The sequence below is a fragment of the Rosa chinensis genome, chromosome 2, assembly GCF_002994745.2.
Source record: "Rosa chinensis cultivar Old Blush chromosome 2, RchiOBHm-V2, whole genome shotgun sequence".
Classification (NCBI taxonomy): domain Eukaryota; kingdom Viridiplantae; phylum Streptophyta; class Magnoliopsida; order Rosales; family Rosaceae; genus Rosa; species Rosa chinensis.
In genome coordinates this window covers 77062675-77084567 of record NC_037089.1, presented here as the reverse complement: position 1 = coordinate 77084567, position 21893 = coordinate 77062675, and the positions used below count along the sequence as shown (strand labels likewise).

General features: G+C 38.7%; 4 protein-coding genes across 8 annotated transcripts; 2 read left to right on the top strand and 2 right to left on the bottom strand.

The window, feature by feature from the left end:
- Nucleotides 1–1890: 1890 nt before the first annotated feature.
- Nucleotides 1891–4655, bottom strand: LOC112191020 (G-type lectin S-receptor-like serine/threonine-protein kinase At2g19130). Its single transcript, XM_024330549.2, has one exon. It carries the CDS (start codon nt 4558–4560, stop codon nt 2056–2058), a length of 2505 nt encoding a protein of 834 aa, XP_024186317.1. The 5' UTR covers nt 4561–4655; the 3' UTR covers nt 1891–2055.
- Nucleotides 4656–8119: 3464 nt separating this feature from the next.
- Nucleotides 8120–9449, top strand: LOC112183304 (universal stress protein PHOS32). 2 transcript variants are annotated; one of them, XM_024321646.2, is made up of 2 exons: nt 8120–8892; nt 9234–9449. In XM_024321646.2, the coding sequence occupies exons 1-2, from the start codon at nt 8250–8252 to the stop codon at nt 9242–9244; spliced, it is 654 nt and encodes a 217-aa protein (XP_024177414.1). In that variant the 5' UTR covers nt 8120–8249; the 3' UTR covers nt 9245–9449. The 2 variants fall into 2 exon arrangements, with proteins under 2 accessions (XP_024177414.1, XP_024177413.1); XM_024321645.2 differs by having other exon boundaries at nt 8120–8904.
- A 148-nt stretch (nt 9450–9597) lies between these two features.
- On the bottom strand, nt 9598–13640 carry LOC112183303 (probable serine/threonine-protein kinase DDB_G0278509). The gene is made up of 5 exons (XM_024321644.2): nt 13189–13640; nt 12136–12583; nt 10786–12022; nt 10495–10641; nt 9598–10415 (listed from the first exon to the last, which is right to left on the bottom strand). The coding sequence occupies exons 2-5, from the start codon at nt 12184–12186 to the stop codon at nt 9790–9792; spliced, it is 2061 nt and encodes a 686-aa protein (XP_024177412.1). The 5' UTR covers nt 12187–12583; nt 13189–13640; the 3' UTR covers nt 9598–9789.
- A 1753-nt stretch (nt 13641–15393) lies between these two features.
- LOC112183978 (frataxin, mitochondrial) lies at nt 15394–19658 on the top strand. 4 transcript variants are annotated; one of them, XM_040513136.1, is made up of 7 exons: nt 15394–15594; nt 17226–17519; nt 17785–17857; nt 17969–18031; nt 18124–18218; nt 19022–19071; nt 19241–19658. In XM_040513136.1, the coding sequence occupies exons 2-7, from the start codon at nt 17299–17301 to the stop codon at nt 19312–19314; spliced, it is 576 nt and encodes a 191-aa protein (XP_040369070.1). In that variant the 5' UTR covers nt 15394–15594; nt 17226–17298; the 3' UTR covers nt 19315–19658. The 4 variants fall into 4 exon arrangements, with proteins under 4 accessions (XP_040369070.1, XP_040369068.1, XP_040369069.1 ...); XM_040513134.1 differs by lacking the exon at nt 19022–19071 and having other exon boundaries at nt 15402–15594; XM_040513135.1 differs by lacking the exon at nt 19022–19071 and having other exon boundaries at nt 15402–15594; nt 17222–17519.
- The last annotated feature ends 2235 nt before the right edge of the window (nt 19659–21893 follow it).

The window sequence follows — 21893 nt, the reverse complement described above, 5'->3', positions numbered from 1 at the left end:
GTACTGTGAGTGGACCTTTGTTTTTAAATTAATTATGCATGCAGTATTATTATTATTTTCCAATTGAGATTTAAATTATGATTTGAATTATTGAGTTTTGATTTATTGAGATTTATATTTGAATTACGAGATTAGTACTGAAATTCCTTCCCGAGGGTTTTTAGTAGATTTTCGAGATAGTTATTTATGAGTTATTGAGTTGGGAAATGATTTTTGGGAAGTGATTGATTAAGAAAATATTGTAAGAATTATTGATTTCGAATATCGATTTATATGGTGATATACAAGTACGAATGATTTAGTAAATATTTGAGCATGATCGAATTATCGAGATTTCTTGAGTTTGGAGCTCCGCACTTATCAACTTTGAAGTTATATTGAGATTTCTTTCCGAAAGCATTTATTGATTTACCAAGGATTTATGCTTTCAAAGATTTATTGAGATATTGAGCATTGAGTTATCGGGATATTCTTAAGTTAGGCTTTCGGTGAATTATTGATGACTTATTGTATTAATATCGGATTTCTTTCCGAAAGCAATTATATTAAAGAGATTGATTCCAGTTCACTGAGGAGGTAAATAAGTCAGCACATGCATGTATTACCTGGTTGGTAATCCCCTCCAGGTAATAGTCTGGTCGGCAGTCCCCTCCAGACAATATTCTGGTCTGCAGTCCCCTCCAGATGACATGAGGTACTTAGTCGGTAGTCCCTTCTAACTACTTATGGTTAGTCGACAGTCCCTTCTAACTACCTATGGTTAGTCGACAGTCCCTTTTAACTACCTATGGTTAGTCGGCAGTCCCCTCTAACCATCATCTCCTTGTCCGATCGGCAGTCCCCTCCGATGTGTCACTGGTCAGAAGTCCCCTCCAGGTGTCATGAGATGACTAATCGGCAGTCCCCTTCAGTCATCGTCTATTTTGGGATATGATTTGAGATATAAGTAATTTAACGAGATGTTTGAAATATCATCATGTAATTGAGGGATTTGAGATTTTAAAGAGATTTCGAGATGTTCTATTTTACGTTATTGAGATTTCAGTAAAGATGATGATTAAGAGTGTTTTCAAGATTTTTTTACTGCATGCGAGGTTTTAGAGAATAACTTGGGGGAAAGCATTAAGTTTCACTTGTTCATTCGAAATTACCTATTTTTTTTGTCCACTCACTCTAACGATTTACAAATGCTTTTTCCCTGGGCCCTTCAATTTCAAATGCCCAGTTTGCAAGCCAGATTAGCTTGAGGTCGAGCATACATGGGGTTGAGGCATAGCTATCATAGTTTCCACATTATAAAAGTATCAGTCTTTTCTCTTGTATTCTATCATCTTGTACGCCCTGTACATTATATTGCTCTGATAACTCGTGAGATTAATATTCTTAAGTTCAGAATTGTTTGTGAAATGGAAGATGTAGTGATTTAGGGAGCAGAGTGGCTCCAGAAGAATAAGGGTGGATTATTTTAGAAGTGTAATTGTCTTTCTACAGGTTTTGGGTAGTCTACTTTTAGAGGAAGTTCCGCCAAATTTTTAGTAAAATTTCTTCTAAGATGGGCCCTGCAGGGTCACATCGGATTTCAAGGTAAAATCCAGGGTGGGTCCTGTCACTATAAGTCGATAAGCATAGATTCAACACATGCATCGTAAAGGAGCCGAGAGTTTTAAATACACAAACCAAGTCTAAAAGAGTCTAGTCTTAGAAATACAAAATAATAATAAACCTTTCTTTTAAATGAAATAAAATAATAACTTGGATATATATAATTTAGAAAATGGTATTTTCGTTTATGTAATGATCATATGCTAAATCAGACAGGGACACCACAACTATACAGGAAACTTTTATTTAGAGCTAAGCAATAATACAGTTTCATGTTAATTGCCCAAAAGAATACTACAATACCATACAATAACTAAACTATAAAACAGTTACATATAGACATATATCATACAATTACTTGAAGATCAAACCAAATGACCAGTAGGAAAAAACCATTACGTGCTCGTTTGATGATCTTCAGATCTCTTGGAGATAGTTGAAGATGCAGCGCTCTTAGTCTAAGATCGATGAAGTTGTTGATGTAGTATTGCTTGGTGCATGCGAGCTCTGGCTTGCAGATGACTCGGTGAAGAAAACTATGTGCTGGCTATCTCCAAAGAGTTGGAGAGATCTTGGAACTGAGGGCAAGTTCACATTCAAAACCCCCTCGAGAATCTGCACCACTTGACCCATTGATGGTCTATGAGCCCCATCATCTTGGACACACCAGCAAGCAACTCTAAGAACCCTCATGATCTCTTCCACATCACCATTTCTCCCTAATTTCGGGTCCAATAGGCTCAGCACATCGCCTTCTTCGTTACTCGTGATCACGCCAGCAGCCCGAGTTGGGAAGAATCTAACTTTGCCGTCTTCAGATGGCTCAGTGTTTCGTCTTCCTGATACAATTTCGAAGAGCATCATTCCGTAGCTGTAAACATCAGCTTTTGCTGTGACTGCCACTCCTGAAATCCACTCTGGTGCAAGATAGCCTGGCGTGCCTCTCATTGTGGTCAGGACTCGGCTGAATTCTCTTCCAACAAGCTTTGCCAGGCCAAAGTCTGCTACTTTGGGACAAAGTTCGGTATCTAGGAGAATGTTCTCTGGCTTTATGTCACAATGTATGATACAATCTCTACATTTCTCATGAAGATAAGCCAACCCTCTTGCTGTACCCAGAGCAATTTGGTATCTTGTATTCCACTCCAAAACATCGCTTGGACGATTGAAAAGGTGAGCATCCAGAGATCCATTAGGCATGTAATCATAGACCAACAACCTCTTGGTACCTTCAGAGCAGAACCCACGAAACCAAACAAGATTGACATGTTGGATTGTCCCAATTGTGCTGACTTCTGTTCTGAATTGCTTCTCTCCTTGGCTAACACTTTCGAGCTTCTTCACTGCTATGACTGATGAATCAGGCATTGTGCCCTTGAAGACAGAACCAAAACCTCCTCCCCCCAATTTCTCCGAGAAGTTCTTTGTTACTTCTTGAAGATCTCTATACTCAAATGCAACCAATGAACCCTCCACTGATTTTCCAATCACTCTATATCTGTTTCTCAACACTCTAAACACAATAAGCCCTAAAAGAACTGCTATCCCAACAGCTGAGCCTACTGCAACACCGATAATCAATCCCTTTTTACTTTTTGGATCCTTAAACTCGGAAGCTGCAAGTCTGAGGTACAAAGTTTTTCCATCACCGTCATCTGCTGTGAGTTGTCGCAGATTCAAGAGATCTCCAATCCATATTGAACATCCATTGCTATTATAAGCATAAGCAGTGCAAGAGCGGTTACTTAAGCAGATTGATTCACATTGCGCAGTACTCCCAGCCTCTACAGACACTTCACTGTCAGGCAAAGACATGCTAGGCATTTCTAGAAACCGGTCTTGCTTCCCATTGTTGGTAGTAGCATTAGCAAAATTCAGCACAGTCCGTCTTTTGCAGCCACCAGAATAAACCTGCGAATTCCAATCCACCTTCAATTTCGGCTCAAAACCATATAAACAATTACAGAAGGGCAAGGACGTCTCATTGCAACTGCCAAATGCCCCACAATAGGAATAAACCTGACATAGTTTCCTCGGCTGAGACCAAAACAAGTTCCATCCCTGAGGTTGCAACCAGGAAAATTGCTTAACCTGACCCGATACATCCATAATGAATCGAGATGTGATGCTAGAATCATAAAGAGAATAGGTGAAGTAGCTCTCATTTTTGGTTTTAACATAGCTGAAGTTGTAGATATAGGTTAGATGCATCTCAGGAACCATACTGAAAAAACCACTCTTTGCATCCCAAGCTCCACTAGTCCAATACTGCTTAGACATATTCCACAGTGAGAAATATGCATCACTTCCATTCGGGTCAAGCACTAGAGAGTAAATACCCGGTGCAGGATCCTCAAAATTCTTCCATGAAGTCAGGACTTGGGTTCGGTTTGTAACAGTGTTGAACCCAATTCTAGCTTCTGGTAGCCAAGTATGAGCTGGATAATCAAAACTTTGCCATAAAGGCAAAGATGAATTAGACCCAGCTCTTAGCACAAGGTTTCCATTATCTAAAAGAACTACATGTATAGAAGAGGCTGAACTTGAACTGACATCTGTGGACCAAATTGGGGTTTTGGACTCATTAAACAGCACCAAATTACCATCTGAGATTCTCAACTCTGAAGAAAATCTATCAGAGACTGGCCGCACCCTATTGGCCACCCAGACTATGGTTTGCTCCGGTAATGTTGTCTTGTAGTACCACATGCCTATGTAGTATTTTGAAGTATTGCCTGGTTTGAAGAAACCCAGTTCAAATTTCCCACCAGCTGAAACAATGGTTTGGCCACCAGAGAGAGACTGGTTTGCTGTGATGGTGTCAGCTCCAAAGCAGATACCGGACTTGAGCCTTAGGCTTAAGAAAAGCAAGGAAAGCAAGAATTTTGGGTTTGTTTTGGACTCCATGGCCGCAAAGAAATGTTTGCAGACAAGGTAGAGAACTAGAGATACTGGCATTTGGTACCAGAACTCAAATTTATTGAGTGAATGAATGAAGAGAAAGAGAGGACTACAAAACTTCTACCCCATGCTCTGGGCATTTGCAAGAGTGACTTGGCAGCCGTACAGGTCCCAACTCCCAAGTCCTTTAAGGCTAAGAGTCAAATATAAGATTTTTTTTTCAAAAGTCAAATCCCACTATAAACTGCATTCTTTATGCAACAGAAAACAACAAAGCTTCATTCTTTATGCTAGTAAATTTTTCTGAGATTCCATGGGGTCAACCATGGAATGTGAACCAATTCAGGAATAATACTGGAACGCATAGAAATGTGGTACGTGAACAATTTTGAAGCAGTAGAAGCTTTGTCACCGCAAATGACCAAGTCAAATCCCATTTACATTGGCATTATATGGTAAAAGGGTGATTTTGAGTCTAACATATGAGCAAAAATCTGGAAATTGGACCCACGACCAGATTTTTCCTTGGATTTCTGCCGTAGGGTATAGGCTATACTTTCTTGGATCTTTGTCTTGATGCTGATTTTTTTTGTTGAATGAGAGACTTGGTATCCCTTTCTCTCGGACCAAAATCTTTCACAATCCAAATACAGAGGTCTTTGCAACTTAAAGATGGCGATTCACCAATAATCGTCAATGGAATCACACGGAGGCAATCTGAACCTTTCATTTGGTGTTTACAATAAATATTGAAACCTACCTCAGTACTCATCATCGGTGCAATAACAAGGCTTACGTATGAGTATCAGTGGCGGAACCACGTTGGAGGCTGTTTGGGCTATAGCCCAACCCAAATTTATTCCTATGTTTTATATTTTATATGTGGTTCCCTCTACATGGAGCTGCAGTTGGTTCAGTTGGCTTAGTTACTGTATATTTCACTTTCCTAAGGCAAGTTCGATCCCCCACTTGCCCAATTTTTTGTATTCTCTGCCTCTTTTCTGGTTTTTTTTTTTTCTCACCCATTTTCTTCTCCATTTCTTCTTTGCTTACAATACCTTCTTCTCTTGTTTCTATTGTTCTTTCCCCTTTTTTTTTCTCCCTTCCTTCTTCTTGGTTACTATTTTCTTTCATTCTTTTGTAAATTTTCTATAAGTGTTTCTTTATAGAATTTTTGTAAATTCCTTGTTTAATTCTTAGTGTCTTAAAATTTTTAGAAACATTATTGACTAAAAAAAAGGAAAAATCTTATAAGCAACCTTCGATTAGCCCACCCCACTTTTATATCCTGGTTCCGCCACTGATGAGTATATGAAGGGAATAGGTATCATCGGGCCGGCGTGTGTGCCTATGTGAAGGTTCCATCATCTATTTTGTCTAGGTTCTTAAAAATTTGAGTCAAATGAATATATTATGATGTGCCCCTAAATGTGTTCATTACTTTACAATTGAGCAATGAGATGACCCGTCGTCTAGTGATTTACAACATCGATCATCAAGTCTAAAATATACAAACTTTAGGTAGAAGAATGAATTTTCCAGCTTACACAAATCTTACCCGTTTTGATAAGTATGCGTATAATAGACGTTATGTATAGAGAATTTCACTTTCGATTTTCCAAGACATTGGATCGGACCTCCATCTAAACCTAAGAAGCATCAAGTCAAAGCATAATGGAAGGGTTGGGTTGTTGTGGAAGTAATAATTCGATGTCAACATGATTGAGGAATAAGTTTATGGTTGTGGACAAGCCAAACGAAACATCAGGGTGTGCATGATGCAAGTGTTCGGACTTCGGAGCAACTGCTCCTCGTGCTTGCCACAACTCTAATGCTGGAAGTGAAATGAATAAGAAGATGAGTGGTGATTCGTTTTCTTTCTTTTTCGGAGGTTAGGATATCGATCACATCTGTAGTTTCACTGCAAAACTAAGATTATAACGGGAACGAATTTAGGGTTTAACAGAGCTGTCAAAAGAATTTTTTGCCCCAAAATTACCACTAAGATGCGTTGGTTTAAGAGAAAATTAGAGGGAGAAGGAGATATAATAACAAGTTTTCTCTTAAAATCATATCTTTGTACTAGTCCTCTAATGCGCCACCGCTCCATATACATGCATTATTAGCTCAAAACAGAAAGGGACTTATGTTGGCGAAGAAGATGATCATGGCTAATACATTGGACAATGAACTTTCGGATAATCAAGCGAATGTGGTGTCGATAAGACACTTAATAGTCGCATAGTGCTCAAACCAGTTCCTAAACTATTATAGCATCTACATTTTGCAGAGGAAGTGCATGCATGTTTAATTTCCAGTAAGACTGAATTAATATATTAGTGTTGTTGTCATTAGGTAGCCGTCTCTGTCATCCAACACAAAAATTGATTATGGTTGCCCTAGACATGGACATGAGGACCTTTACAGCTACAGCCCAGCTTAATTGCAATTGACAACTGATAGCAATATTACAGATCGAATGATACAGAGAGACTCACTGCATCAAGCTCCAACGAAAACCCTTCATGTCTTGATCCTCAAGCATGACTCACAACACAGATCGAGTCACAGACAAAGGCAGCCCTCAAAAGTCTGTCTCTAACTTATTGTACACATGTACCATTCCCATTACTCAACTTCCCTTTCCACGAGTAATTTGATCAATAATAGCTCGACAGAAAGTAGAATTGTCTTACGTAGTGACTCATGATGTTACGTAGTTGAAGGTATGCTTATTAGAGTCTCGAGCTTTTTATTTTATCGGATTTCTACTCTCTGTATTCAAGAAACGATATTTGTCGGGATAAATTATTAGCATCTTTAACAATACTAGTTAGTTTTTAGTTAAATTTTAATCAAAATAGCTAAAATGATATTTTAGCTAGCCATTTTAGAAATACTTCTACATCAGTTATCTCTATTTTAATTAAATTTAAATTTATATTATTTATTGAATGAAGAAAAAGTAGTTTAAATATATTTTTAAATTACATAGAATGACTTTAGAATGATGTTTTAAATCAACAAAAATAATAGAAAACCTCATATCGATTCTATATTCAGGAGTAAGATAGCAAAACGTTAAAATAGATAGTTACTTAGGAGTCTGGTGTAGATGCTAAAATTGATATAAAAAAAAACACTATACATATTCTTCAAAATAGTCAAGTAACCAAGATAGAGAATTTGCTAAAGTGACATCTTTTTGTCGTGCACCTAGTTTCTTGGACCTTATTCCTAGAGTAGCAATATAGCATTATGTAGGTAGCTTTAGAGCTCCCTAAGCAATGATGTAATGCCCTCCACAAGAAGTCATTTTGTATTGTTATTTACTTTTACGTTTAATAGAAATTTTTTTTTTTTAATCAAATCATTAAGTTAAAAGTAACGACTACTCATTCGACTCCTACTTACAAATCAAAGACAACTCTCTCAAAAAAAAAAAAAAACAATAGAAATGGGAATTCGAGGAGAGATAAACAAAAGAATTTATTTAATATGGGCTTCAGCAACAGCTGTAATCTCTAATGTCTCATGGTCATCCGAGCAAAAGTTTTCTTAAATAAGCCAATAAGGAAACAATAAATCATAGAGCTTGTGGTATTTTCCAATAACAGACACGTCATTGTGCGCGCCTCTATAAACCTCCTTCATCTATTCATCCCCGGCTTGACCCAAAACAGTGAAATACCACCGAGTCCCCATTTGCTCCCAATCCCGCCAAGGACAGATCCGTAATTTCCGCCATGAACCCTCCCGCCGTACCCAGCCAACCCTCCTCCCCTCTCTTCCCGCTCTCGCCCAGTCCCCACCGCAAGGTCGCGATCGCCGTCGATTTAAGCGACGAGAGCGCCTACGCCGTCCGGTGGGCGGCCGAGCAGTACCTCCGACCCGGCGACGCCGTCGTCCTCCTCCACGTGCGCCCCACCAGCGTCCTCTACGGCGCCGACTGGGGCTGGGTCCCCGTCGACTACAGCCTCCCCGTCGCCGGCGACAAGAAATCGGAGGACGACTTCGACGCGTTGACCACGGCCAAGGCGACGGAGCTGGCTCGGCCGCTCGTGGAGGCCGGAATCGAGTTCAAAATCCACATAGTGAAGGATCGCGACATGAAGGAGAGGCTGTGCTTGGAGGTGGAGAGGCTCGGGCTCAGCGCCGTCATTATGGGCAGCCGAGGGTTCGGCGCCGCCTCCAAGAGGAGCCTCAAGATGGTGAGGCTCGGAAGCGTGTCGGATTACTGTGTGCAACACTGTGTGTGTCCGGTCGTGGTGGTGAGGTGTCCTGATGACGTGGAGCGGAGGTTTGGCGGCAGTGGTGGTGGTAGTGAAGCGGCGGAGGACGACGTTCTGCTTCCGGTGCCGGAGGAGGACCAGGAGGACAATGAGGACGGTGAGCCTCGAGGTTTGGCTCTCTCTCTGATTTAATTGCAATTGCTTTGAATTGTGAAATTTTCAATACGTTGTGGCACATATGAGGAGTTTGATAAATACAAATGATTTAAATCTCAGCATTATCGGAATCATATGAGTCCAGTTTTGCTATGGTGTTCTCCGTCACCCACTCACTCACTCATTGTTTCTCTCTGGCTCCATGTGTGTGTTTGATTCCATATTGTGTATGCATCTAGTCCCTTTAGGTTCATATGTGACATTCTTCTCGATGATATGCTATGCCTCTTGATGATATAGCCGGCTGAAACTTGATGCGGTTTTTCTTGTTTGATGTTGCAGAAATAAACTGAGGCAGCCAGGATAGATATTGTACAAGTTGAAGCTTTGCAAAGGAAATTTTAAGATTGTGTATAGTTGTTTCCCGTTGGTGGGATTATGCCTTGTAAATTTGGATGATGGAATTTATAAGTGTAGGATTTTATATCACCCTGAAGTTTCATCTTTTGTAACAAGAATTTTCAGTGTTATGGAAGCAAGCATTGCTCCTTTCTGTGATTTCACCTGTACAGTTGATAATCCTCATGTTAGAGAAAGAGCGGTGAAATATGTGTATCTCATCCACGTTTTGTTAAGTTTCTGAGTGATGGCTAAAATAAAAATATAGAGAACATACTTTTTTAAAAATCAAATTGTAGACAAATAATTTCACTGTTTCAGTAGGAACATGCCCACAAAAGAGACAGAATGCTTGCAAAAGCAAATTCAACAATGTGCCAAAACCAATAGGGTGTTCAGAAAGCATAGAAATATAAAATACCACAAGCAATACAAAAATGCAAAGATAGAAATCCAACTAGAATAGGGATTGTTAGAAAGAGCATGCATCGAAATAATCTCACATAGCTGCCATAGTTCCCTCACTCCGACTCCTGCGCATTGAGAGGTCCTGTTTGAGGTTCATAAGCTTATTGCCAATATCAAAATAGTGATGTCGAGTATGGCTTGCTGTTGGCTTAGTTCCACTTGGAGGGAGGTGTCCGTGCCTTCCCCTGGACTTCTTCAGTGGCAGTACTGATTGATTTGCATGACCGTGCGTTGATGAAGATGATGCCCTGTGAGCAGATACGCCATGAGTACTCTTTCTGGTCGCCTTGTGATCAGGTCTAAGGCCACGATCAAACTGGTGGGTACTTCCTAACCGTACTGACCTATCTGCAGAATCCTTCAGAGTGCTAGACTTAATTGGTTGACGGTTGTAGTAAGCCATGTGGGGAAGAAGTCCTTGCAAATATTTCTTCAAGTGATCATCTCCAACATTCTTCTGGGCAGGATTTCCTTCCAAGCTGATGGCTTGCAAGGAGTTGTAGTTAGCTGCAAGTTGGCCAAGGCATTTTGCTGTTGAGATTTTGTTAAATCGCAGATCCAGAACAGCCAGCTTTAAGAGGCGATGAAGACCCTCCACCTCACTAATTTTGTTTCCAGCCAAGTACAACTCCTTTAGAGAGGAACAAGAAGCCAGGCCTTCAAACACAAACAGAATTAATAAAAAGAACTATCCAAGAGAAATAATAAACCAAAGATGCTTAAAATATATATCTACCATGCCCAATTCTCAAAATCCTGTTGTAGCTCAGGTCCAGTACGCGAAGTCTAGTGAGTTCACGCAATCCTTCAATATTGGCAATATTGTTTTTTGACAGATTCAACATATGAAGTCCTCGAGGAAGCGCACCAGCGGTTACCCTCACTGCAGTGAGTGTGCAAAAATAGAATGCTAATTAGAACTTTGAATTGATGAACTGTGAAGAAACAAGAAACACCAAGTACAATATAGAGGAGAAAAAGAAAATATTTGAACGATACAGATGAAACTACTGTAAGAGATGCAAACCTATGGCATTTCCCGACAGATTAAGCACCCTCAGATTCACAAATGCACTAAGGAATGGGATCACTGCCAATCCATGATTTGCCAACTGAGCTGTGGTCGAAGCTGCACTCAAAGCAGATATATATCTTTTAGCAGCTTCCATGCCAGGAGTGACCTTAACATCCGTCTTAGCAGCAGTCACACTATTTATATCACTGGAATCTCTCTTCACCTGGTCATTAGATTGGGACGACTCATTTGTTTCTTCCAACATACTGCTGTACTGAAGACCACTCACCCACTCCTCAATACGCTTAATCTTGAAATCCCTGCTAGGCAATTCATCCCAACGGCGAACTGAGGATTCTCCTTGGAGGTTTTTCCCTCTGTTTGCCTCATCTGATTCTGGCATTATCCAGTCCTTTGCTAAACCAGAGTAGTTACACGAATCATAACCGTCATCAATGGAGTTTTCACGACTATGGTTCTCAGGTCTAGCTATGATATCATCCCTTCTTTGTTCTTGCATTACCTGTGTCCCAAGCTCATTAACTGAAATCTCTTTTCGCCTCATACCTAAGACATGCAGGTCCTGGGAAGATCTCGATGAGTGAATTGCTAAATGATTCATATGAGAGTGGCCCTTGATAGTTGGAGTAGAATCACTGATGTTTGGTAAAGAACATGATTTGACAAGCCCTTGTTGGGCCTGAGGCATATGGACACCAGAGTCAACACCGCACTCACCAGACACTGCAGTATCAGAATTTTCTTGGCCTTCCTTTTCTGAATGTAAGGGTTCTCCAACTGAAAAAATTGATTCAACATTGACAGCTTCAGAGCTCTGACACTGTTCAGGTGGGCTTACTCCTCTGCTTCCATTTGATACCCCAGATCTATTGTTCTCATTAGAACCATCAGAATATCCTTGATCTGTGTCATCCTCAGCATGAATGTTAACAGATACCCTCCCCTCCAGGTTTAATGCACTTCCCAGCGACCGACTCTTTATAATGCGCCCTGTCTGACTGACCTTGATGTCACTTTCATCAATGAAGTTGCTTTCATTGTCATCTGATTTCCGAACAGGCTGAAGAGACAATACATGCTTTAAATTTCTACTAGTTTGAGACAATCCTTCTGCCTGTGATGTTTTTAAGCTTGTTTCTCCAGACGAATCCTTCAAATTCAAAGCTGGATTTTTAGAAGAATCTTGTAGTGACTTCTGCATCGCTTCGACAGAGGGTTGAAAACTTTTCTGTTTTAAAAAAAGACTCCAAAGTCAAGATAAGCCATTATTTATGAAACTCATCATAAATTCATAATAAATCAGAAGTTTCAAGGAATAGAAATGATGATTATTCCACTAACCTTAGGCTTTGGGGAATAGATGTGAGCTTGGAAACACGAAAACCTAACCATTAGAGGCAATAAGAGAACTACATCAACACGCCAACTACCTTCGATTACACTGGAAAACTATCAACAGCAAACTACTGTGCTCATAATTGTCTGGAAGCTGGTATCAACAATATGATCTCGCTACATGCACCGAAAAACTAGCACCAAGCTTCCAAGGGTTATACCACGGCTGGCCTTAGCCATAATCAAGCGACAATCCCACTGAAACACGGCACAATCTCCATATGTGTGATGATCTTGATCTCCTTAAAACACAAAGCAAGACCACTCTCTCATTATCGCCCCACACCCTCCTAGAGGTGCGAGAGGAACTCAAACTTTTTGCAGCTGCCAGACTGGAAGAAAATCTTTGTCAATTAGGAGAACCCCAATTGAAACATGCGTTTGATATCCTGGCCTGATTGAATTAAGAAAAAGCAAAAGATAAGGTAAATGTGACACCCAGCAAAAGAATACAGACATATCAAATATTGCATATGAATTCATTACCTCACACAAGTTTCCATATGAATTCATTACCTCACACAAGCATCTCTCATACACAGTAAAAGTATAAAGTGCGGCTAAATATTATTTTCCTTGGAACAACAACAACAACTCCCATTAAAGAGAGAGCCAAATTTCAAATTTGTCCACAAAGAGACAACAGCAAATGGATCAATTTACACTTTTGGTGCAATAAATCAATCAAAAGCAGTAATTAAAAAAACAAAAATAACTTTCATCTGAATTCAATTTCAATGGAATACATATAGCCACTATGCATTAAAATTGGCTCATTGAGATGCCTAAATGGGACAGACAAAATAAAATATTCCAGCTTAGGCAAACATTAATTGTTTTTGATTGGTCATACCCAGAAACAGTAAATCAACATTGGAATTAGTGACAATCAATCACAACCCATTGCAGGAAACAACACAGACAACCAAGAACACGAATTCGGCATCAAAGAGTCAAAACCCAGAAACCAAAAACGCACAGAAAGCGAAAAGATCTGACCTTTTCTTAGCCAGATTGTTATAGAGGACTTGCTCTATAAACCTTGAAAAGAAACACCCCGTTTTTCTTGTTCTTCTTCTGCAGCAGAAAGTCAGAGACAAAGATATGAACTTTTTTTTTTCTTTTTCTAATGCTGTTTACATAATAACAAACATGGGTTGGTTTTGAATAAACGGCGTGAGGTAAAGGGCTGAGCTTTGACGCTAACCCTAAGCTCCTTGCTGCGATTTATAGACCCGACCGAATCAACGGTACTGATTTTTCTTTTCTTTTTCTGAATTTTTATTGGATTGAGGTAGCAAACAAGGACGGGAGATTATTAAAAAAAGAAAGAAAAAAGAAGAAGATGAAAATAGGGGATAGGACATAAAGAAACCGAGTGAATTGGATTCTTGTTCATAAATTTGTGGTCTGGATAAGAATTTGTGCTTTGTTTCCAAACCTCTTCTTTTGATCTTTTCTTTAATAAACGAGTGAGAGAATTTTGCGTCCACAAAAAACACTGTCCTCGTCTTGCACCATACGTAAAGCTCTTCTTTGGGCGCCTCAATTTTTTTTTTTTTTTTTCTAATTTCTTACTTAGAATAATTCCTTTAGGTTAATAACGTTGTTCAGCTTTTTGCGTAGTTTTGTTTTTTAAGGAGTAGTTACTAGAATGATGCCTAGCCTTTTTGAGTGGTGCCAGCTGCTGGGCCAAGATTGCTTCTTTGTTATGAGTTATGACATGACTAATTAAGGTTCTAACCAATAAAGTTTTTTTTTAATCATAAAAAAACCAAAAAAGGTTGAATTTTACATATATAAATAAAATTCTAAATATACTAAACAACTGTTCATAAGGATGTTAAATGATCGTCTTGCTCTTTTTTTGGGGGGTAATTACCGGGTGCCACTGTGAGTTTGCCTTGAGACAATGGTCGTCGTCGTTTTACTCTGTTCTCTTTGACGCTCCAGAGGGGACTGGGAATTGCTATTGTTTCTTTTGTTGTTTGATTGGGTTTTTGGTTGTTGTTTGATTGGGTCTTGAATTGATATTAGTTTTTTACGTTTTAGAGGTTTGGTTTATCTTTGACTTTGGTATTCGAGTGATTGATTGGAAGGGTTGCAAGGTATGCTTTTTGTTAGATGGTGGTTGATTTTTTATGAAATTCTAGCCATGTAGATTCCGTGCTTCCACACAGCTCCAAACCAATTAGTGTTTGAAACGCAGCCAGCGAAGTTTCTTAATGAATATGATTAAGCAGATCGTTACTTTTGGGTGTCCACTATTTGATTCGAAAGTTTGGTTTTTCTGAGGAATTTGTATTTGATTGATTGAACTGCTTCTCTTATTCTTTTCTGTGTTGGAAGTGTAGTAGCTACCTATGTCTTTCTCCACCTCGAAGGTAAGTTGTTTATTTGAGAGGTTTGGATGATACCTGCATTGCCTTGAGTTTCTTTTTGGGTTTGGAGCTTGTTGTTAAATTGTCTGATAGATAGATAGTCTAGTACACCCATTTCGATCAGCTTCTCGCTTGTCAATTTTAGAGAGAGATAGAAACTGTGGGGTGGAGAGAGAGCAAAGATATACATATATGTTGTGTGTGACTTTGGTCCAGCTCCATGCTTATATTTACAGGAGAAGAGAAACTCTAGGTGCCCTATTATAATTACGCACTATGATTATGCAGTTGCTTTTACTGATGGAGATTGATTATGCAGTTTGATTTGCAAATGTAAGATTTATGGATTGGAAGTTCAAAAGAGTGGAAAGTTGGAACCTTTTTAATTATTAACTGAAATCAAAGTTATTCTGGTTGTGATATTGTCTGCTCTGCAATTTTCTCCGTCACCATGCTATTTTTAGATTACTTCAGTCTAAATAGTTTCAGAATCGCAAAATTCTTGGATTAGAAGTTGAAAACAGTTCAGGCTCTCTTTTTTTCTTTTTTTATTTCCATACTTTATTTCATAATGTCTACAATGCAATGTACATAAACACTTAATATATAATATATAATGTAGCAATCTAATAAAAACAATGTTTCTAAATTCAGTTGGATTGAATCAATCGATATCGCTTATATTCCCGCGCCGCATCATTGGGGCACACTTTCTAGTAGTTAACTGTTCATAATAATCACTGTTCATTCTGAGGGAAAAGACTATTTTGCCCTTATTTGAATTTTTTTTACGGCTGTGTTTTTCCCCTCTCTTCCTCGTGTTGTGCTCTCTCTTTTCTTCCTTCTGCCTCCTTCACTCCCTCAGACTCAGATAAGTAGCTCCTCAACTGCGGCTCTTCAATCTCACAGGACTAGGAACCCGTCGTAATCAGGAAGAAGGCACCCAACGCCGCCGCCAAGAAGTACGAGAAAGCCGTCAACGCTGCTCGCCGTGCCGGTGCCGAGATCGAAACCGTCGAGAAAGGTCTATCTTCTTCCCCTCTCTCTTTCTTTTGTTTCTAGGTCTTGATTTATTGTTTTTCACTATTTCTGAAGCTAAAGTATGGATAAAATCCTGGAAATTATTATCTGAAACCACCTCAAATCAAACAAGAAGCCATCCAATTTCTCTCTCAAATCTTCTGCATATTTTATTGAACACATTTTATTTTTTTTATTTTTTATAATTCTGTTTATGTTGTAAATATTATTATCTGTGTGGCTGTCCACGTAAATACTTATTAGTTATTAGTTATGTATTTTGATGTAAACCCTACCTCTATATAAATGAGGCTAATGAGACTGAATGAGAGCACTTCTACTTATGTCCAAACTATTCTCTCTTCATCTTCTTCCTATTTTATAACAGTTTAGTATTTCTCTGATTTTTGGTGTCCATGATTTGTGTTATCCATATATTTTTATAAGAAGTAGCAATGGGGTCTGTTTTTTTCTATCTGGGTCTTTTTTTATCTAGGTTTTAAGGGCATCTTTATTGGGTTTTAGGCATCTGGGTATTCACCTTCAAGTTAAAGTTGGAATCTTTATTGGGATTACAGTAGCTTTGTTTAGGATTTTGAATTGAAATGGCTCGGTTGGTTCTGCCATGCAACAGTTTGGCTTTTGTGAGGACTAGTGTTGAGTTGGTATGCTTCTACAATTCTGGAAGGGTATCTGGTGCTCACTGCTCAGTTTGTTATAAACTGATTTGAGAAATGTAGATGAACACATTGCAGTTAGTGAGCACCTGTTGGAGTAAATAAAGGGAAAATTAGTTTTTATTGAGTTGATGTCAGGTGTGTATTTAGCGGTGATACAAGATTATGACTAATACTGCTGGAGTTTTTTTGTGATTTATATATGCATGATAGTCGACGTGTTTTATCAATTGCTTTTGAGTAGCGCATATATATATATGTATATATTATCAAGATCACACGGTTTTTTAAAGACTTGTTAGGTCTAGAGATTAATCCGTGTCGGGGATCATGTCAGAATGCTTTCCTTCTTAGCCATCAAGAATTCATTGGGATTTAACTTCAGCGTCGGCGGGATCTGAACCCGGGTGTGGGGGTTTCACACCTGGAGGCTCTTTTAGTAGCATATATTCTTGAATTGTATTTGAGTGTCACTCTATTAAATATCGATGAATTCAATCAATTGACAAGTGACAACAGATGATCGTACAATAAGCCCAATGAAAGTGAATTCATTGATAGTATAAAGAAAAGAAAACAAGTTGATAAGTCACCTTTTAACACTTCCCTCGTTTTTAATTTTTGATGTATCATTTAAATCTTGTGTTCAAGAACCCAATTATTAGGCTAGGTTACCACTTCAATTGGAGTATGAATTCAAAATCTTAATAACAAACATTATTGAAAGCAAAAAAAGGCTAGTAATCTCCATTCCTCAAATCTTTTGTTAAAGACTTAAAGGTCAAGTAGTCTTTTGAGCATGATTGGTGACATAAATTAGATGGACAATTATGGAGCTGTACCCAATAATTAAAATCATTAAAAATAAAACTCATAACGCTGTTAATAGTGGGGATTCACAAGAAAAATGTGATTAAACAAAAAAGTGATTTGAACCATTGGGCTTCTTTCAAGACAGCATGTAGGTGAGCCCATAAATCGGCCCATCAACATCTTCAACAAGCTTAGAGAGAAGCTCTTCACTGACGGCCATGGCTTCAAGGTTGCTTCCGCTGAGAAGGCTCTCGAGGCTTCTTCTTCTCAAGCCTCCATCTTCGAATTTCCGAACAAGCTCCTCTCTTCTTCTAGAAGCTTCGAGGTCTCTTCACCTCTCTGATACTAGCCATGGACCTCTCCATTGGATTGCTTCCAGAAGCTTCTGTTCTTCTCCCCCTTTGAATCTCAACGAAGGCCCCGCCGCTATCGATTACAGGTACTCCCAATTCTTCATACTGTTACAAAAGAAATCATCTTTCTGATATTTAAAGTTGAATTGGTTTGATTTTCATTGTGGGAAAAAAATTTACATAAAAGTTGCTTCCTTTATCTTTTTTTTGATGTAGAATTTGTTTGTTTTAGTTGTTAATGTGTTACAATGTTATTTGACATCTTTGATTTTAAGGTGGAAGTGAAGTTTGGTTCAATTGTTGTGTTGTTAGACTTCAACTGGATGTTGATAATAGTTAATGTGAATACAGTTCTGTACTGCAGGAGGATGAATTTCATAAGCTAGCTGATTCTACAATACATGACCTGCAAGAGAAATTCGAGGTGGATTTTGCCTTTTTTTTTTTCTTCATGAATTTACATGATCTGTATATGTCGATTAGGCTTTGGAGGAATTCGAGTTTCAAATTGTTGTTTGCTCTTTACTAATAATAGGGCCTACTTGGACAGGAATATGGAGATAGTGTTCAAGTTGATGGCTTTGACATAGACTATGGGGTGAGAATGGATGAACATTAATGCTTGGAATTTGATTAATAGATGATGAAAGTCATGTGGATTTTGTAAGTAATTGGGTTTGTATGTGGCAGAATGAGGTATTGACCTTAAAGCTTGGGGATTTGGGCACCTATGTTTTGAACAAACAAACACCAAATAGGCAAATTTGGTTGTCTTCCCCAGTGAGGTAAGCTTTTGTGCCATCACTTATTGGTTTCTGATATCTTTGTGTGATCACATGTCAATGGTTAACATACAAGATTTGTATTTCACTTATGTGAGTCCATATGTCGGCTCTTCTAAAATGTCTATAAAAGATTCAAATTGGAAACTATCCATTTTGTTTTTCCATTGTTTAGATTGCATGTCGACTTACTGTCTGTCTCTGTATGAGCAGTTTAGTGATCTAACGTTCTAAAATGAGTATTATATCGCATTTCAATGGTTAATAAACAAGATTTGTATGTCACTTTTGTGAGTTCATATGTCGGCTCTTCAAAAATGTCTATACTTGTTATAAATTGGAAACTATCCATTTTATCATAATAGAAAAGCAAAGTTTGATGCCTAATGTTAGGAACTTGGCTGATCATATATTGATATAGACCCAATAATAGTTGATAAGATGAAATAAGTGTTGAGAGACACGATGTACAGGTGGTTTGATAATATTTTAAAGGAGGAATTGAGTTTTAGGGAGAAGCCCTGATTGGCATAAAGTTGAAAGAGCCAAAGAGGAGCATTTAATCATTTCATTTATTTGGATGATGAGTGAGATGAGCTGGAATCTGCATGTTTGGATAATTTGACATGCATTGCACATGACTAGACTAACATCATGCATGCCCAATTTTCTTGGTAGGTCTTTGATGCATAACATGTTATAACATGTTTGCAACCAGGTGGGCATTGAACTTCTTTCTAGGAAGCTATCTAGATTTCTAGTGGCTTTTGAGTCTAGTTTCTAATCTCGGTATATCTTTGATGTAGAATGTCATGGAGCATAAATATGGTCTGCCATGTAATAACCATCTTGACAAGTACTTGTTACTGTCTTTGGTGAAGATATTGTGCTCTTCCTATCTGCATCTATGTTATTTACACTTTTGGGGTATTCATTATCAGGATGATGAGATCCACAATAATTTCCTTGCACAACTTTTTAACTTGCTCGTTGGTTTTGCTGAAAGCTTCATGTTGTTCATGCAGTGGTCCTTTTAGATTCGATTGGGATCGGGATGCTGAAGCTTGGATTTACAGGAGGACGAAAGTTAAGTTATTGACACTTCTAGAAAGTGAGATGGAGCAATTGTGTGGTGAAGCCATCAGCCTTTCATAAACCCTGCAAAAGTGCAGTGAGATATTAAAGTTTCTGTTGGAATTTTCTGTAATGTGTATGTTAGTAAGATCAGTTATTTCCATTTTTTTAGATTTGTATCATTTGTGATGGTTATCTTTCCATGAATAAAGTACGAGAATGAGAGCTGGAATGGTAGAATATATACATTGCCGGTGAACATGGATTTAGTCAGAAACTGAATAGTAGACATGGATGTTGTAGATCGCAAGTGGGGTGTCAAATCTCTTTTCATAATGGCCGGAATAAGAAACGAGGAAATTCGAATTAGTTTTATGTAGTTTCATTGATTTTGTTCTGAATTAGGAACCTAATTCAATCACGTTGTTACCTGTTTCTTCAAACACAAGATAAGAATAGGAGTTCCTAATCTTTTCATAATTTCCAATCCAATCAAATCAACTCTACCAAACGTGGCCATAAACTATATAACCGCATTCAGTCAGCCGCCGCCTTCTTCCCACCTGTTAAGCCTGAATTGAAATAGAGAGATATCATGATGCGGAAGACGACGACTAAGGGAGATCAAGGCCTTTACAAAATTTGAAGGGTTTTTAATTGGCGTGAGGGCTCATCGGGGTAAATATGATGGTGGCCGCATATGTGCTTGGGAGGTGACAACTGGCAGTGATTTCTGTGATTGTTCTCTTCAATGTACAGATAATGGGACACATGTTAATGTGTTATGGTGTTTTGAGTTGCCATCTCAACCAACATTGATGGCAATCAAATGAAAGATTAAGAACACTATAATTGCATATTGAATAAACACAACATTCATATCATTACAAAATAGAGGGCAGCATATATATAAATATGTCCCATGAGCCATCATAACTTGCAGAAGGACTCGTACCAGTAGATGATGAAAAGGAGGCCATTGCTTAAAACAAGAACTTTTGTGATCCTGTCTTTTTACTTGCAACTATCTATGGGGCTAGATTTCTGAAAGCTCCTATCTTGAGAGGTCACAGGGACCTTGTATTTATAGTGATCATTGTCAATAGAGTCCTCCCCATAAGAGGCATATGAATTCTATCGAAACTAATCTACTACAATTAATCTGATGGTTATTACTTGGTTTCCAAGATATTTAGATCTCCTATTATGAAGTGTGATTCTTATCACAACATAATTATACAAGGACTAGGAAATGTGTTCTATCTCGGATTGTTTATTTTTGCGATCTATGATAAGTTACCAATCATAATGCAAATTGTATTTATGTTCAAATACATCAAATCCTTTCCATAGAAATCGAGGCTCGGGAGTCGGGAATTTCTGTATTTCGAATGTCATAATTCTTGTCTGTTGGCTTTTACTGTGTGCTATCATTTGGAGAAGATCGAGTCGCATTGTATTATCTGACCACTACTTTCTTTAGAGGAAGAAAACTAATTGGCTTGAATAATATGCCCGAACCATAATAAGCTGTCTGCATCTGCATCTTCAGAATTGATTCATTTTTTTTCATTTTATTAACTATGAGGTAGGGTATAGGATACTTCTTCATTGTCGGTATAAGATATATCCTATGAAGTTATATGTATCATACAAAATATATCCTGGTTGGTTGATCACCTCAGAACTTCATGGCATATGTATGTTCCTCACATGTTCTGTTTGGCTCTAAAAACCAGTATGGGTGCAAACCGTCTCTTTTAAGCGTGTGCACAGAAGTGCCAGCACCGTGGGGTGCAGTCGTCGGAGAATTCCTTGACCTGACTTCTTGATCAAATGATGTGGACGAGGAGAGCACCAACCTCGTCACAAGGTTCTTTTCTCTGTCTTTCGGAAAAGGACTTCTTGCCTTACGGGTAAGGGCTTTGGTTGTGATCTCTTCGCGTCACCAAATCGATACTCAACGTTGTAGGTTGAGCAGAGCAATCACTGGGAAGTTGGAGAAAGCACGGGTTTTGCTAAAGCGTGACTTTAGCTTCGCTGGGTTGCGAGGGCGTTACCCTTACTTCGCTAGTCGAGATAGTCTCGGAGGTAGTGGTACTGGCAGTCGGCTCTTGGGGAGACTGGGGCTGGAAGTACGGTCGCCAGGTTGGTTTGGCGGCACTGACAGTAGGCTCTTGAGGGGACTGGGACTGGAGTGTGGTCACTGGTAAGAGAGGTTGCTCCGAGGAGACTTGGATAATCGTAGAGATTAATTGGTTGATTGGCTGTCCTTTGCTGTGTCGTTTTTAGCCTCTATATATAGGCTGCTGCAGATTCTCCTTCCAAATTTGAATGAAATATTATATTTTAAGCCACAGTTATTGGCCTTTGAATCAAATCAAAACTCTTAATAGTTTTGATAACATAATAATTATCCGCCTCTGTCATAGCTAGAGTATAGGCAGAGATTAATTGCCTCTTAGAGTCTTGGACGTAATCTTCCTCTTCCTCTTCATGGTTAGAGAGTTCCTCGTTAACTATTTCCAAGGTCACGATTCAATCATAGGCCTCTTTTTCCACCATATACGAGGATAATCTCTCGTACAAAGAGTGGAAGGCCTC